The sequence below is a fragment of the Megalops cyprinoides genome, chromosome 1 (assembly GCF_013368585.1).
Source record: "Megalops cyprinoides isolate fMegCyp1 chromosome 1, fMegCyp1.pri, whole genome shotgun sequence".
In the NCBI taxonomy this organism is placed as follows: domain Eukaryota; kingdom Metazoa; phylum Chordata; class Actinopteri; order Elopiformes; family Megalopidae; genus Megalops; species Megalops cyprinoides.
Window position 1 is genome coordinate 64731489 of NC_050583.1, and position 16254 is coordinate 64747742.

The 16254-nt window shown below is 42.4% G+C and overlaps 1 protein-coding gene across 5 annotated transcripts; it reads right to left on the bottom strand.

The window, feature by feature from the left end:
* Nucleotides 1-1073: 1073 nt before the first annotated feature.
* Nucleotides 1074-15758, bottom strand: btbd3a (BTB (POZ) domain containing 3a). Of its 5 annotated transcripts, none has more exons than XM_036541193.1 (5): nt 15685-15758; nt 10849-11098; nt 8959-9049; nt 4249-4367; nt 1074-2532 (listed from the first exon to the last, which is right to left on the bottom strand). In XM_036541193.1, exons 2-5 carry the CDS (start codon nt 10983-10985, stop codon nt 1500-1502), a joined length of 1380 nt encoding a protein of 459 aa, XP_036397086.1. In that variant the 5' UTR covers nt 10986-11098; nt 15685-15758; the 3' UTR covers nt 1074-1499. The 5 variants fall into 5 exon arrangements, with proteins under 5 accessions (XP_036397086.1, XP_036397062.1, XP_036397071.1 ...); XM_036541169.1 differs by lacking the exon at nt 15685-15758 and adding an exon at nt 15463-15675; XM_036541178.1 differs by lacking the exon at nt 15685-15758 and adding an exon at nt 15035-15109.
* Between the last annotated feature and the right edge of the window lie 496 nt (nt 15759-16254).

The window sequence follows — 16254 nt, forward strand, 5'->3', positions numbered from 1 at the left end:
GTGTAAACAAGACAAGATTTTGCTCGTTTTCTGTGGTGCTCAACTTCAATTAATTTTATCTCCTCCAATTTCATGCCTGGCAATAGATGGAATATCACAAATTACAAAAGTAACTTGAAATCTTCATACAAAACTAAATTTGGGATTTCTCATCAGATAAAGCTTGCCAAATGAGTAAACAGACAACAGTAGATTGTACATTTTAATTTTGACGCATTTTGCTTTTTTAAAAGTTTCTTTGGGAGCCTTTAGCCACAAAAAAAAAAAATGAAATCACCTTCTGAATTGTCAAACACTACCATGGAGTGAGCAGTGTCTGAACTCCTCCTTTGATATTCTACTTTATAAATCATATTTTCAACAATTTTAAATGACTTTCTTCAGCAAATTTGTCAACATAGGGCACATTTAGTGAACAGAAGACTGTTTTGGCAAAAGACAAGAACTTCAGCCAAAGGGTGAATGATTTGACAGAGAAATCACTCCTTGCATTTACATGTGGCCTAAAGCTGCAGCCAGCGCTGAAATCCTGCCACAGCCAAATGACGACTCATTCTAGCCCTTCCAAATTTGCTCACTGTGCTGTAAATAAGATCAAAGTGTTATTTAACCTGCAGACATACCATGTCATTTCTTTCTTATCACAGGGTCAAACACGAAGATAACTGTAAATCTAAAGGTATATACTTAGCTGTACTTTGGTGTCAAATATAACGATTGCTTTTTCAATTTCATAATTATCACTTAATGGGTAGGTTTAAAAAAAAAAAAAATGAAAATAATGAGATCATAATCACTCATTGGGATGACTGATACTGTTGCCATGTGTAAGCACTTCAGTTTAAAATATTAGGAAACAATTAGGGACATCTGTAAGAATAACATCATATTAGACTTAATATGTTAAATTTTACATGGAAATTTAAATGTAAATTCTGGAGAGGCATCCAATGATGCGATTCTATATATTGAAATATATATCTATTTACATACATACATAATTAAATGCAGAATCTACTTATTTTTCATTTTTAAACTAGTAAACTTCCTTCAGATATGAACAGAGCCTTCAGCGCCTCATACATTTAATGCCTTCTGACAATACAGCTGTACAAGAATAGCTTATTTTAAAAATATTTCTTAAGACTCTTTTGCTAGACAGAATGAGCATGACTGCAGATCGTGTTGCATAAGACTAATCATTGGTTAAACTGTAATTCATAAAAAACAAACCAATGCATAGTACAGCAAGACGTAGGATATATCCATGCTCATTTCAACAGAGGCAGTAAATGTGGCAATTATGGCAATTCTGCGGAAAATGGGTTCAGTGGAGTTTCACCAATGCCGGCCCTGCACCAACCTTCATTTGCACTGGAACCAAAACATGAAAACAAGCACGGCCCAGGATGCAGGCAGGAATGGGGGTGAAATAGTGAAGACCTCTGAGCAGAAGAAAAACGGGTAAAGGCAAGGAGAGACAGTCTGTCTTTGGAGTGTCAGGCATAGAAGATGAGCTCCGGGATCTGCCCCCCCTGCACACCCGTTCCGTTGGTGCTGTCCGAGGAGCACTGGTACTGGAAGGTCACCTTCCCACACTGGACCTCCGTCATGCCCTCCTGTCCGAAATAGCTGAGCTCGTTCCCGTCCAGCACCACGCTGGCCGTGTAGAAGGTGTCCGGCTCGATCTGCACCGGGTACTCGAACCACACCGGGAACGTGTTGCTGGACCCGTCCGAAAAGTACTTGCTCAGGTTCTGGCCCAGCAAGACGCCCTGGCGCTTGAGCTCGATCTTGGCGCTGTACTCAGCCGAGCCGCAGCTGGAGCCGTACAGGCCGAAGCCGGCGATGAAGACGCGCTTGTCCACGGCGAACTGGATGCTGTCGCAGCGGCCGCGGTAGCGCCACTGGTTGCTGCGGTAGGCGCAGGACTGGAAGCGGTGGCAGCGCTGCGGCGCCAGGCCCTTGCGCGGCTTGCTGACGAACCGCAGCTCCGGCTTCTTGGCCGCCGTGTACCACAGGAAGATGTCGTTGGTCTCGTTGAGCGTGAGCACGCCGGACTGGGCGGCGCCGTTGGCGAAGTCGTCCAGTGCCATGGTGGGGATGCGGATCAGGTACACGGCCTCGCCCAGGACCTTGCGCTTGTTGTCGATGGACAGCGGCAGGTCCTGCCTCTGGCACTCGGCCTCCGCCCAGCTCAGCGCCGCCTCGAACACCACGATCTCCTTGGCGTTGAGCGTCTCGCGCCGCAGGATGCTCTCCAGCGTCTGCAGGTCGATGTCGCAGAAGCCCTCGGACTTGAGGGCCAGCTCGGCCTGGGCGTCGATGACCTCCCAGCAGCGCTGCGTCAGGTCGGGCTCCTCGAACAGGCAGCTCTGGGAGAGCAGCACACAGGCATTCTTGGCGCTCAGGCTCGTCTCCAGGAAGGTGACGCAGGCTCGGGCCAGGTGGGGCACGATGTACTTCTTGGCAGCGTACAAGGTCGCCAGCACAGTGTCAGCGCACAGATCGATCTCATCGCAATATATGTACCTGTGGAAGTGAAGACAGATATCATTAAAAACACATAGAAGGGCATTTTAAAAGGTTGAAAATAGAAGGCTTAAACATTTTAAGGAGTAACAAATCCCATCCCCATGCAACAGATTAAAGAGGATACTGATTAAAAATCTCTGCTAAAATACTGACGGTAGTATAAAACAGGCTGTCTATATGGATGGTACAAACTGTGTGAGGACAGCTCTGATATGATGAAAGACACAAAAACCACATATCACAACACTAGTACATAAAGTATCCCTTGCGTAACTGTTTGCATGAAAATGCTTTCTTTACTTCTGGCTAAATGCATGTATCAGTACAAGTTAGGTTTTCTTCTTGCGACAACCACAACAGGTCCTGACTGATGTGCATCCAGACTCTTCAGATGTTATATTGGGCCACGTCCTAGAGAGGCTTTCTTTCCTTTTTCATTGGTGCTCTTGCTTAACCTCAATGTCAATGCGTGCTGTGCAGCACTTAAACAATGCCGCACAAGCTGCCCGCATTGTGGCATTGGCACAAACCCCTGCGGAGATTATCGAGCTCAGTGTGTCCGGTCTACGACCCAAAGGGCTGTGGAATCTGGAAGCTACACAGCAAATGTCATCATTCTTTCATCCTTTGCGACTCCCCGCTTCCCTGTTTGACAGCGTTTTCCAACATCCCCGAATCCGAACGACGACGCCGTTTTCAAAAGGTTAATCTGCTAGCAGATGACATGCAGCTTCATATATATATATATATATATATCTTCGAGAAATGGCGGTAACGTATTCCACCTACACTCGGCTCGATCCTCAGCTCCCATGAAGATGACAGGAAATGAGGAGCAGCTGAAAGGAGCAGAGGAACGAGAGTGTGCTCTCCTTCCCTCTCTCCCCCGTGGAAAACGGAGAAATGGGAAAAAAGCTGTGGCTTTGAGTGATCTCTCTGACAGATTTGACACAGCACTGCCGAGTGGGAAATGGCAGCGAAATCAGCGGGGAGCAACAGGAGAGGAAACATAAAGTAAATTATAGACTCCTGTTGGCAAACTGCTACATTACATTTTCTCATTCTGCAATGACATCTCATACCAAAACTGGTGGCACATTTTAGGGGAATTTGCAAAAGAGCTGGTGTGATACAAAAAGCACTGGATGTCATTGTTCACCATCAAAGAGAAGGCAGTCTGAATTGGCAAGATTTCACATGGGGTAATGGGGGACAACCAAAAATGGGACCCAAAAAAAGGAAGCATTATGATCGAATGGCAAGTAACACAATGTATCTTTGCAGCACTGCGTAACCAATCAAATTTGTCCCTTTCCTTTAATACAAATGTTCTCAATCTAGCTATATTTGTAAATATTAATGCAAACAGGCTGAATATCTTTCATTCTGACAATTACTGTGTAGCTCAGTGCCCAACCCAATTTCAGCCCCTAATGATCCCTCAGTTCAAATGAAAGCTAAGTGCTGTTTTAATAGGTATGAAATAGAAGCTGTAATATATTCATACTGCAAGTTTCCAACAAAGCCATTCACCTTTTGGAGACTGTCCAAGGAGAATTGGGTTTTAATTCAAAAAATGACTCCACTTACGGGAGATCAAAAACAAAAGCCCTGTCATCAACATCAATGTGGATGATGTACATGTCAGCCTCAATGGCTTCAGTCAAAACAGGAAGTGCCGTCACACGGATGGGGGAAAAAAAGAAGCCTTACTTCAGCATGGCCAGGAAGGAGGGCGGCTCCACGTCCGGGATTCGGATCTCATCTTTGTCCTCAGCCAGCTCACCGTAAAACATGGCATGGAACACGGAGCTCCCCACAGCAAGAACGTACTTCAGGACAGAGGGGGAAAAGACAGAGAGACACAACAGAGTCAGAGTTTCTTCAGACCTCCATAGCATGAGTGCACTCATCCATTCAGCTCCGAACTACGTGCTTTGAGAAGGAACAGGGTCTAAAAATGTTTTCTTCGTTTTTTTTTTTTTTTTTTTGGTGAAATAAACACAGTTGGACCCTCACTCATCCTGTTTGGGCTGCTCATTTCCCAGCAACCCTGACAGCTGCCACAACCTTTCACCAAGATAATTCATTTCGGCTCCCTTGTAACAGCCCTGCAGATGGAGTGGGTCATGTATCCTGGCTGCTGGTGCTTCACATTAGAAGTGGTGGCAGCGGACAGGCTACAGACTTCAACTATTTTTAAAGCCAAATGTAATGCAATAGCATATGAGAAGTCAAAAACTACAACTTCTACAGTTTGACTACAGTTCTTCTACAGTTGTGACTAGTTTTATTTACAGTATGTCAGTATTAACTAAAAACTAATACCCCCCCCATACGAATGACTAAGTCATTCTCTATGCCGTGCTCCTGCTTCTCCCCTCCCCCAAAGTAGTTTAAGCATGAAATCCACTTGAGCACATCAAATTCACAGACAAACAGTAATGCTTAATTAATGCTACAAATATTTCCCAGGGGGTAAAAGGCATATGAGCATGGTTGTATGTGATGACACATTCATCTTATTCTTGTTCATGAAAAAAAATAATCTTGGGTAATGTTGGGGAATGGACAGGTTTACAGTATTTAACAATGGCGCATATGCATTTTATATATATAATTTTTATATAAAGCTTTATTAATTGCCTCAAGGTCTGCAATGAAAAACCATTCAATCAGATTATTTCCACCACTTTCATTTAGACATAGTAACCCACAGCCTCAAAGTAGGCTAAAAGAAAAGAAAAGAATAGGCAATATATTTCTGAATATTAATTTAAAATAGAAAAACTAAAACACCTTAGCTGCACACCTGTGACTTAACTGAAGTGATTCTGATTAGCTCAGGATAAAATCAGCTTCTCCTGTAGGTTTTCTCAGCAGGTTTCCTTGTTTCTTAGTGTATGCCAGTGAAAGGAAACAACTACAGGTAACAAGGAGCTGCCAAAACATCTTTGGGATCAAACCATTCAAAGGTACAAATCAGGAAAGAATTATAAAAAGATATCAAAGGCCTTTATACACATTATATATATAACATCACACACACACACACGGAACACAGTAAAAAAAGAAATGGAATAAATATGGCACCACCAGGACCTTTCCTTGATCAGGACAACCCTACAAGATGGATGGCCATGCAAGGAGAAAACTCATCAGGATGGCTACCAATAGGTTAACAGCTATATGAAGAGCTGCAGGACTTCATGACTAACACTGGCCAAGACATGCACACAGCAGGATGGATGACTGTGCAAGGAGGAAACTCATCACGGAGGCCAATGAGACGCTTAAAAGCAACAGGTCTTCATAGCAAGGACCTAGCCACCATATGCAGTTGTCGGGTAGGGTGGCAAGACTCACAAAGAAGAACATTGAGTCTCATTTGAATTATGCAAAAAGATACTCTGGATCTCCTGTTACCACATGGAAAAAGCTCTTGTGGTCTGACGGTCTGACAAGGTCCAACATTTTGGCCTTAATTCCAAATGATATGTTTGGCACAAAGCCAACACAGCCCATGAGCCTAACAACACAGTCCCTACTTTCAAGCATGGGTGTGGTAGCACCATGCTATGGGGCTGTTTCTCTTCAGCAGGGACAGGAGCTCTGGTGAGGATGGAGGGGTAATGAATAGTGAAAACTACAAAAAGATTTTAGAGGAAAAAACTGTTACCCTTTGCCAAAAAGCTGAATGTGGGGAAAAATTTCATCTTTTAGCATTACAATGACCCAAAGCACACAGCCAAATCCACACTGGAATACCTGAAAAAAGGAAGATCAATGTCATGGAGTGGCCCAGTCAGAACCCTGACTCCACTAAAAATCTTGGGACCGATCTGAGGACAGCCCGCTTCAGTTCAAATGGGCAAGAAAAGCTGATCTCTGTATTCTAAACACAGGGGCTATGACATCTACAGGACATATCTGTCTCATGTCATCAAAGCTGTTAAACAATACTGTCTCCTCAATCCAGCTTTCAAATGTTAACTGCTTTGGTACGAAAGCAACTTGTTTATTTTATCTGCACTTCCTGACCAATCACATGAAAGCAGAATAAAATCTTACTGCTTTTCTGTGCATTTTTCATTAGGAAAGTGAAGGACTGTAGTGTTGGAATCTTGGGGTCATTCAGGCGACTATGCTTTCGGTCAGCAAGATTAAGTGGAAATGATGCGCAAAATCTATGACACTGACCACAATACTTCACGGAGCAGCATCTCATGCACTGACTATATTCAGGAAGGTGGACTATTTGGCACCACTTAACATGCACAGTCAGAGAGTGAATGACACCGCAAGATACAAAATCGATACAGGGATTAAGAGACGGGCCTTACAATTTACTGTACCTGAAAAGAGTGCGTGTCTGCGCTGTTACACAAAGGCAAGCGAAGTGAAACACGTAACCTTGTGGGAAAGGTGAGAGCTGCCACCCTGAAGATGTGTCGGGGAGGTTCCAGCACATCAACAGTGTGCTTTAATTTCCCCCTCGGTCTCAGCGGACAGGTTTTCCGCTCGCCCCGCTTATGAACGCGCCACCTTCTCTGAGCTACGGGTATGTGCAGGGATTACAACACAAGAGCAACATCTGTGAGCTGTGTTCAGACAGGGTACTACCAGACTATAGCAATCTGAGGCATTCCAAGGCAAAGATGGAAGGCCCCTCTATGTACCTCCCTCCTCTCAAAAGTGTGTGCATCTAGCTTCTGATCTTGCCAGTTGAGTGAGGCAGTACAGATACTATACATAATATCTTGTTAATGAGCCCTCTTTCACGGTTATATTTAAAAGCTAATACTGGTATTTGTTGAATTTTCTGAACAACTTACTAATCAGGACCTAGAATTACCAGGGGTAATGAAGTATCAGAGGTGTTTTTTTTTTTTTTTTTGAAAAGTGCTAATGGAGTGGGCTAACAAGTTTAAAAGCTAAACAAACAACAGCAACTACAATTTGCACAAAATTGTTTCAATTTAAGCCTGTTAGAGTGTCCACAAGTGGAGGCAAACAACTGCAGCTAGAGTCAGCTACAGGCTGACAAAGACATTCAGATCCAAGAGATTCTTTATGTATTCCTATGTATTCTTTATGTATAACATTTACATATCATCATGCTGCCGTTTCCCTTTGAGAGAACATGAGGTCAGTGATCCTTAAATTATAAGGGCAGTGATGCAATGTTATAGCAACCTAAAGCAGACCAGTTCTGATTTTACACAGCCCGTACATTCAGCATTAAAATTTCCAGCATATAAAGGGAAAGGCTTTGAACGTGATGCAGCTGTAGAAACAATAAAATACACCCCAGAGTGTAGTGTCCGTCAATGCATCCATTCAGTCACATTGCACCTGTCCATAAATACCCAGCTACACATTTTGCTTTCTTCTTCAAAAAACAGTACAAGTTAAGAATTAATAAACTGACTATAGCAGAGAATTGTAGTTAAAATTAAGTTCAAAGGGAAATTTTAACATGATACACTAGTGCTGATAAATTAATGTTTGGATGAAGCCACCACTGCAGCTCTGTGATCTAAACATTAAATTGTGTAGCTGGGCAGAGCACTGCAGTGTAGCGGGCCTGGGTTAACAGTCACATGGGGGTTGAGGTCTTGGCCTTGGTTCTACTCATTGACGACTTAGTAGTCTATAGTTAGAGCTAATGAGGGTTCAGAACATCCTGAGTAACAGTTTGCTTGTCGTATGATTTGCAGAGCTGTGACAGGCAGCATTTCAGCCCTCATCATCCCAAGCCTTCAACTGGTGGGTGATAATCCAATTCATATGCAGGACAATATGGCACAAGCAGTTATCCCAAACAACTGTGTAGAACAATTTGGAGATCTTTTTTTTTTCTGCCACAGAATACAATGGGTGCGTTTTGTGAGGTCAGCGTGCCAAAATGTTCTTTATGAGGCACTTGCACTTGTGGCATACAGTGTTATCCTGAACAACACTTGTCCTGAACAGGTAAATGATACAGCAGAGACGTTTTCAATTAGTGAGTAAAATTAGAAGGAAGAAAAAAAAAAAAAGAGAAATCAGAAATGGGGGAGAGAATCTAATTAGAAATTGAGAGTCGTCACAAGAAATTACAAGCAATGTCAGCTGTTTTACATTCCTTTCAATTTCAATTCGCCTTTCATCCTCTAACCTCATTTACATGAATTATTGAGCACAGCCAGCGAAAGACACATGGCTGGAAAGCAGTACCACAACACAAAGGACTTGACTTTCATTACGAACCGTAATGAGGCAAATAATTTATATGATGATGTGTGCAGCTCTTCGTGAGGAGCAGTTAGTTATTATTTTCTCCGGCGCATCTCTTGCGCGCTTCCTCTGCCGTGGGCCGCTTCCAAGGGAGCTTGCCAGGGAAGGGGGGGGTGGGGGGGGGGCACCATTTTCAATGCTTACTCTGTGTCCGGGAAGTCGCTGAGTCCCCCCAGGTGGGCCGACCACAAAGTGAACATCTGCCATCAGCTCATTGTTAAACATCACCGAATTCCTGTGAACAAGAACAACACACAAATATTACATGTGAAAGTCTCTTCCTAATGCCCCCCCCCCCCAAAAAAAAAACTGGGATATCTGTAAAGAGACTGTGAAAAGACGTCTGCTGTGAATTCTGCAACGTGTCTGGCTGAAGAAATGGCTGCGCTCGAATTCGGCGCTAGCTTCGGAAAGTGAAGGCGTCCTCCTGAAAACGGCAGTGATTTGCATGAGAGCCCGGAGAGGTGACTCCGCAGCACGCCGTTGCCACAGCCGAGGGCTCCAACAGCAGGGGATGCAAGCTGCTGCATCAAAGGTGGCCTGCGTTCCAGAGTCAAGAGCCATCCTTTTCAACTGCTCGTTAAAGTAAAACCCTGCAACCGACGCATTTATGTGCGCTCCTAGCCTTAAGAGAGCACCATTAAGTTTTCACAGCCTGTCTTTTCTCAGTGCTACTGGGCTGATGCAGATAAAGGGGTCAAAAGCATCTATAGCTAGAAATATATTTGACGTGTAAAGGATATATGTATCCCTTTGCCGGTCTCATAGACTGACAGCTGATAACACCTGTACCCTCAAAGCAATCAGTGGACAAAGAGCTGCATCTACATGGTGTTGTAAGATGAGCACAATCTATTGATTTTGGTTGGCTCACTACTTTGTCTAGGCAACACTGCCCTCAAGACTTCAGCGTCAAGTCTACGAGAAATTTCAGCTCCCTTGTAACAACCCTGCAGATGGAATGGGTCATGTATCCTGGCTGCTGGTGCTCCACATTTGAGGTGGTGGAGGGGAAACACATAACACTACTCTTAATCAGCATAGACTACAACTATTTTTAAAGCCAACTGAAATGTAATAGCAACTGAGAAGTCACAAAATCTAAATTTACTTTAGAGTATGTCAGTCAACTAAAAACTAATGCCCCCCCCCCCACCACAAATGACTGGTGGTCATTCACTATGCCCTGCATTTTGTGAAGGGTCAGTGTTAACGCTATACAAAGTGGATACTAGTTGATATTTGGACAATTTCTAATACTGATATCCAAAAAGCATAAGTCAATCCACCTTACACACGACAACTACAAAAAACTCCAGCAAAATTACAAATATCAACAGCAACAAGAGAGATAAACATTCGTTGAAATATATGTTCTCCAACACACAGCAGCGGTGGGTAAACAGGCAATGATGTGTTGGAAAGCCAACAAAGCAACTACTGAGCAACCACATTTGCTTTGCCGGCATGGGGCTTGCCTTTGAAAGGGGAGTGAATGGCTCCTCTAACGTGGAGCGCACGGTGCATCCTATGCATATCAACTGTCACTTGTCACTTGCGTTTACCCCCTGGCACTCAGCATCAGGCAGATGCAGTCAGTCTATGGAGGGGAGGGGGTGCCGCATTAAACAGTGGTGCACCCTGCCGTGTGTGCACAGGAGACACCGACACAGAGTCAGCGTACACCTAAATCCCACTGAATTGCGAGGAAATCTCTTGCGCATCCCCTGATGTGGTGTGAAAGCAGGTCTCTGGGCACACGGGTCAGTCAGTTCGCACGCACATCTAAATCCCACATGCCCTTGAAAGTCAGTCGCACATCAAAACATATGTAGTCGCTCAGAGCAGTTTTAGAAAGCCTCACTTTTTCTGCACTTACACATGCAAGTCAGTAGGTATGGATCAAATTAAAGAGACTCATGTTTAATAATTAAATTACAAATAAAAAGAAGGTATAAAAACTTTGCAGAAAGCATACAAGTCCAGCATAATTCACAGGATTCCATTAAAATGAGGAAAACCTTTTTCACCTACCTCTCTCGTATAGTGGGGTAAAGCCCTTGCCAGTTACAGCCCTGGATGGTGTTATTGTTGTTGAGGTTCTGCTGCTGGTACTGCTGGACGGTGGTGGCCGCGGCCGGCTTCTTGGTGGGGAAAATCTCCGCAGCCATCTTCTTCTTCTTCTTGGTTTTCAGGGTGATGATCTCATAGCAGACAGGAGGCAACTTTGAGTTGGTGGGGCTGCCCTTCTTGGCCCCCTTACTTGACCTGATTCTCACTGACTCTGGAAGCATCAAGAAGAAAGTCAGACATTTCATGTTCCTTCCCTTGGCATCGACCATGAGTCTGTTCACCTGCCGAGCAGTGGAGTATCATGCAGAGAAGACATTCAAGGAAAGGATTGAAGAAAGTCTGCCTGATGCCCTGGGAAAAGTAAGAGCAAAGCACTCAGATCCTCTTTAGCTTAACCTTTTCTGAGAAAAAAAAATCACTTTTTTCCCCCCGCTACTTCCACGTCTCCACCTTACAGCTGTGCTGCCGCTGCAATCTGATAAAGCCGTTTACTTTGGTCTTTTAAGTTTGATCCAGTGAATGACAGTCCCCTTGGCTCTCCATTACTGTAAGTTATCAAATGAATCGATCTCTTGCGCGCTCGCTCTCCCCCTTCCGAGTCCCTCTCTCTTCCGTCTCACCCGCTTGTTCTGACAGCCCTAGATATAGTACTGCTGCATTGATGCTGGCGGCCCTACTTTCACAGGGATACAGCTCCCTGGGATTTAGCTGGTGATGCCTGCTGAAGGAGTCTGAGCTGGCTTGTTTTGCTGACTACAGGAACTGAATGGATGAGAGGAGTAGAAATTGTATGCAGCCCCCTGCATACGGACTCGGGCATCCTCGGCAGCTGAGCCAATCGCTGAACGGGAGGATTATGATTGGTTGCAGCAGCATTATGTGGCACCTCCTGGAATATGCAAAGCTCCTCAATTAAAGTGACAGGTTTAACCCCCCCCAGAAGGATGATATTCATCTGCACTTTGTTTTAGGCTTTACATCTTCCTAAACCAAAGGCACTGGGGCCTGCATGTAATATGCATTGGAAAATATACATTAAAAAGAGCATTGTAAATGCCATAGGTTATTTTTCAAGGCAGCATTTGCTTAATTTATACTCACGCGCTGTCTAATTTGCATGCTCCAAATAAGATCACAACTTTACATTTTGAATAAAATTATGTCCGTGAATCGCAATGCAACACTGTTCCCTTGAATGTTAATGGCATTTGCTTTCCCCCTTCTTAATGAACCGTAGGTGGAAATGATTTTTTTTCCAGTTTCCCCTATTTCCTATTCCATTTTTACTGGCAAGACATAATGTCAAGTGCACTAGCCCCTGGAATATCTGAGTGTCTGATACTATGGTTTTCATCAATAAAAATATAAAAATAAACAAATAACAAATGATTTGAAAACTGACCTTGAAACCTTCAAAGATACTCACAAAAAAACAGTAATAATAATTTCTATGTTCATCATCAATACAAAAAGAAACTGTTTTTTCCATTCATGTCAGAGGTTTCTTGCATATGCAAATCACAACAATTGTGCACAATCATACAGCCATTATATTAGATTCCAGGATTCCATGCTGACTGCACATGTCAGTAATGGACCACTACAGAACCTATTCATTAATTATGTTAGATCTTATTTAAAATACTGTGCTATTATGTCTTTCTAAAGCTACTGTAAAAGAAGAGCCTAATCTTTTAACATAACAATAACAGCAATATTAAACATTACAGTGTTGATTACCATTCCAGATTCATTCATTTTTTTTCTTCTATTGACGAAAGTCCAAAATGACCACCCGACAAAGCATTTTCTGTTACTGGTAACATTTACGTATTATTGATCCATAATTGTGGATGCTGCCGGGGACAGAATCTGAAAAAAAACGTGTGTCAATAAACTGGAGTGTTTCCCCCTACACTGATATGCAGTTAGCAATCATTAAATGTCTAATTAAGATGATTCTGGCTTGGGACTAAATTACAAGCTATAAAACCTGGCTGCTGAAAACATAGGGCTCTATCCATAGCAGCACGCTAAATGATATCCAGTGATGGTGATTCAAACGGTATTATCTATCAGTAGTTAGAATAAGGGGACTATGTAAATAAAAGTATAAGAACACAAGTTTGATTAAAACTTCTATCAAAAGCTTTTTTTAAGTGGAATGAAAGACCATTGTTTCATAGCTGGAAGCAATTGCAATAAAACATTCTACATGCTGAATTGACCATTTTAGCTACTAAACGGTCACTGAGGCAATATACCTACGTGCAACCATTATTAGCCTATTTCTTCTCACAATATTCAGTTTACAGGCCGTTTGAGTATGCTGTTCTTTTAAAGTTTTAAAATGTGACAGGTGATCAGGTTCAATTAAATTTATTTTTATTTTTAATTGTTGATCAGCAGCAGGAAATACAGGGGTCGTTCTCTCTGAAAACAGGTGTTTGGGTGAATGTAGTTTATGTATTGATTTTTTTTTTTTAGTTTAGCCTTGGGCCTAGCCAATATCAAAAACATGTCACTCAACATGGGAGAACTGGCTATCTGGATAGTAGTAGTTATCTGAATGAACTGACCAACTAACCATCTTAAATGACAGTACTTTTTTTCTGTGTTTACAGTTAACCATTTAGCTAGTTAGGCAATATTTCTTGTATGCAAACAGCAAAAAGTAAAAGTGTCGTTCGGCTAATCCTGTCACAGTGCTAGCTAGCCAGCTCCTGTTACAGTAAACGTGCTTGCTATACAGCTAGGAATTACAAAGGGTGGTATTTTTCACTATAAAGCCGGCTAAGTAACCATTTGGATAGTTAATGTCAGCTATGTAGCTTGCAAAGAGCTAAAACTGCACTCATCTCATTCAGCCTCACAGCACAAGCTAGTTGGTTATGCTGTTTACTGTCTGATTGCTGGCTAGCTAGATAGCAGAGATAATATTAGCCATGTGTCAGCCCAATGTACCAATTCAGAGTAGTCTAGTTTTTATATTATGTCTTTCTTGAATCAACGCAAAGGAAGAGAAAATATATATTTAACCACTAATCAGATCAAAAAAGTGATAAATGTCAAAGATGGTCAAATGCAGTTAAATTAGTGCATAAAACTATTTATATGCTGAGATTAGTCTTTAGTTGCTATCTATACCATGGGATCCATATATAGTCATACCCTTGACAAAGATGATTTACCAAAAAACATCAACCATGGCTATAAAAATATTCAAATGAAATTAAAACTGTTGGTTTTCACGGTGGCATCCATGATCTAGTTTTTTTTTTTTTTTTTTTGTACTTACAGCATGAATATTTTACCCACGGTAGAGTTGCAAGGGCACAACTCAATAAAAGAGGTGTCATTAAGATGAAGCAGAACCAAAGACTAAATCAACTTGCCTTGCAGACACGCTCAATCAGTGGTTTTGCTTTAAGGTCGCTTTACCTCCTCTGTGACCTTCTTTGCCCTTATTAGACGAGATGTCCAAATGCAAACAAAACATTTGGGCTGAAAACCTGGTTCAATCTGCTAAAAAACATCCTCCTGGGTCAAATTTATCGGATCGCAGGTCGACAGAACATGGATGGGTCACACTCAAGAGAACAGCTCATACGACAAAAAAGACTGCTACAGTGGGGATGGGGATTTAATGATTCCCCCTGATAGGTTCATGACTATTAATGCTATTAGGTTAAACTGTAGCTAGCTAATATAATTACAAATGTGTATATGTGAGAGTACAAAATCCTGCTTAAACGTCTTCTACTATTCCTCTGACTTATTATTATTATTTATTTTTTTACAGTTTGCTAAGCGTATGAATACCCCTGGCAACCACTGAATGGTGGAAATGGAGGATAACCTTTCCCTATCTGTGAACAATGCGGCTATTTTGTTAGACACCGATTCGAAGAGCATTGCATAACCCACAATACGCTGTATTGATAGGGCGGAGAAAACCATTTACGCTTACGGGCACGGGAGCATTCTCATTCGGCTCCCTGAGATTTCCTGGACAGGACACGAGCGTATACCAACTATCTGGCTAGCTGCTTATAGTTTATGGGATTTATAAGAACCTGGGTGAAATCATCTGCCCTAAACCAAACCAGCTATGTTAAGCCAATATAATATGCAAGTGCCTACCTACCATTTTAGAACCGCATATTGTTCCGACGAACTGTAGGCCTATGGATTGAGTAACGAAGACAGCAATCAGGCGAACTCTATCCCCATTCTTCCAAAATGGTCTAATCCACCGAGTCCAGCTATAATTTTCGGTTGCTAGCATGTTTATTCAAAGTAACTAGGTTAACAAACTGGTCGGACGGTGAAGTTTATAATCACACAAGCCAATGGTCAGATAATGTCTTGTACCAATCTACGATATTAAGTTTAAAAATCGTTTAAAACTTGCACTTTCAGACAAGGCGAGGCAAACTGGCCAGCTAACTCTCTGGGTAGAGTATACATTTGTTGGCTACATACACAGCAAGCTAGCCAATCAATATAGCCCCAACAATGGTCGATGTCGAAACAGATGAACAGTTTGCTGTTGCGGGGGAAAGATGCACTTACCTGTCTCATTTCCTTTTTAGAAGTATTCATGTGGCTAAGTAGCTAGCAATAGCAGCTAGCAACCGCAAACATAATCATGAAATAGCTTGCTAGCTGGCAACATCCATCCAAACTGAACAGGCGAAAACGCATTAAAAAATAAAATTGCAGACAGAATTTTTGACTGCAACTACCAACATTTCAAAGGGCAGCCACGTAAAAACGTTAACGAAAGCGCACTACCTTCTTTGCATGAAAAGTTCGTGAACAGTCGAAACAGAGCCTGCCAAGAAAGTTTGTTTGCGTGTGAGTCCACCCGACGAGCAGGCTCCCTCTATTGTTTGGCAACAGTACGAAGGGGCTAGAAGCTTCCCCCGCTGTGGGCCCCTTCAAGCTGCATTTGTTCATGGCATTGTTTTAGCGTTAACAGCGTGTTACTGGAATGAGGGGGGACGAGTGCCCGATAGAGGTAGAGAAGGACCTGTCAGAGGTGAAGGTGAGTTGGGGAATAGAAAGACAGACATGATTAATATAAATTCATGTAAGCATAAGATCCTGTTACATTCTCCATATGAAAATGATAATGCATATACTCTCTCTCTCTCGTGTGTGTGTGTGTGTGTGAGAGAGAGAAAGAGAGATATTGATCACAGATACATTACATTGCTGAACTTATGTCAGAATCTTGCCAGTAGCAATAACTATACGTTTTTAGTATACAATTTATAATTGATATACCCAGGAAGGCTGCTATAATTATTTGAGATAAGACTGAGAATTAAATTCAGCAAGTTTGCTGTGCCATGAAGTAAA

What these genes read in the sequence shown, in the direction of transcription:
- btbd3a (XM_036541160.1), bottom strand. Translation starts at nt 11,156, where the DNA reads ATGGTCGATGCCAAGGGAAGGAACATGAAATGTCTGACTTTCTTCTTG. An exon ending in TACCCCACTATACGAGAGAG is followed by an intron (nt 9,050 to 10,848) that starts GTAGGTGAAAAA and finishes TCTTGTTCACAG; the next exon opens with GAATTCGGTGATGTTTAACA. An exon ending in AGCGACTTCCCGGACACAGA is followed by an intron (nt 4,368 to 8,958) that starts GTAAGCATTGAA and finishes TCTGTCCTGAAG; the next exon opens with TACGTTCTTGCTGTGGGGAG.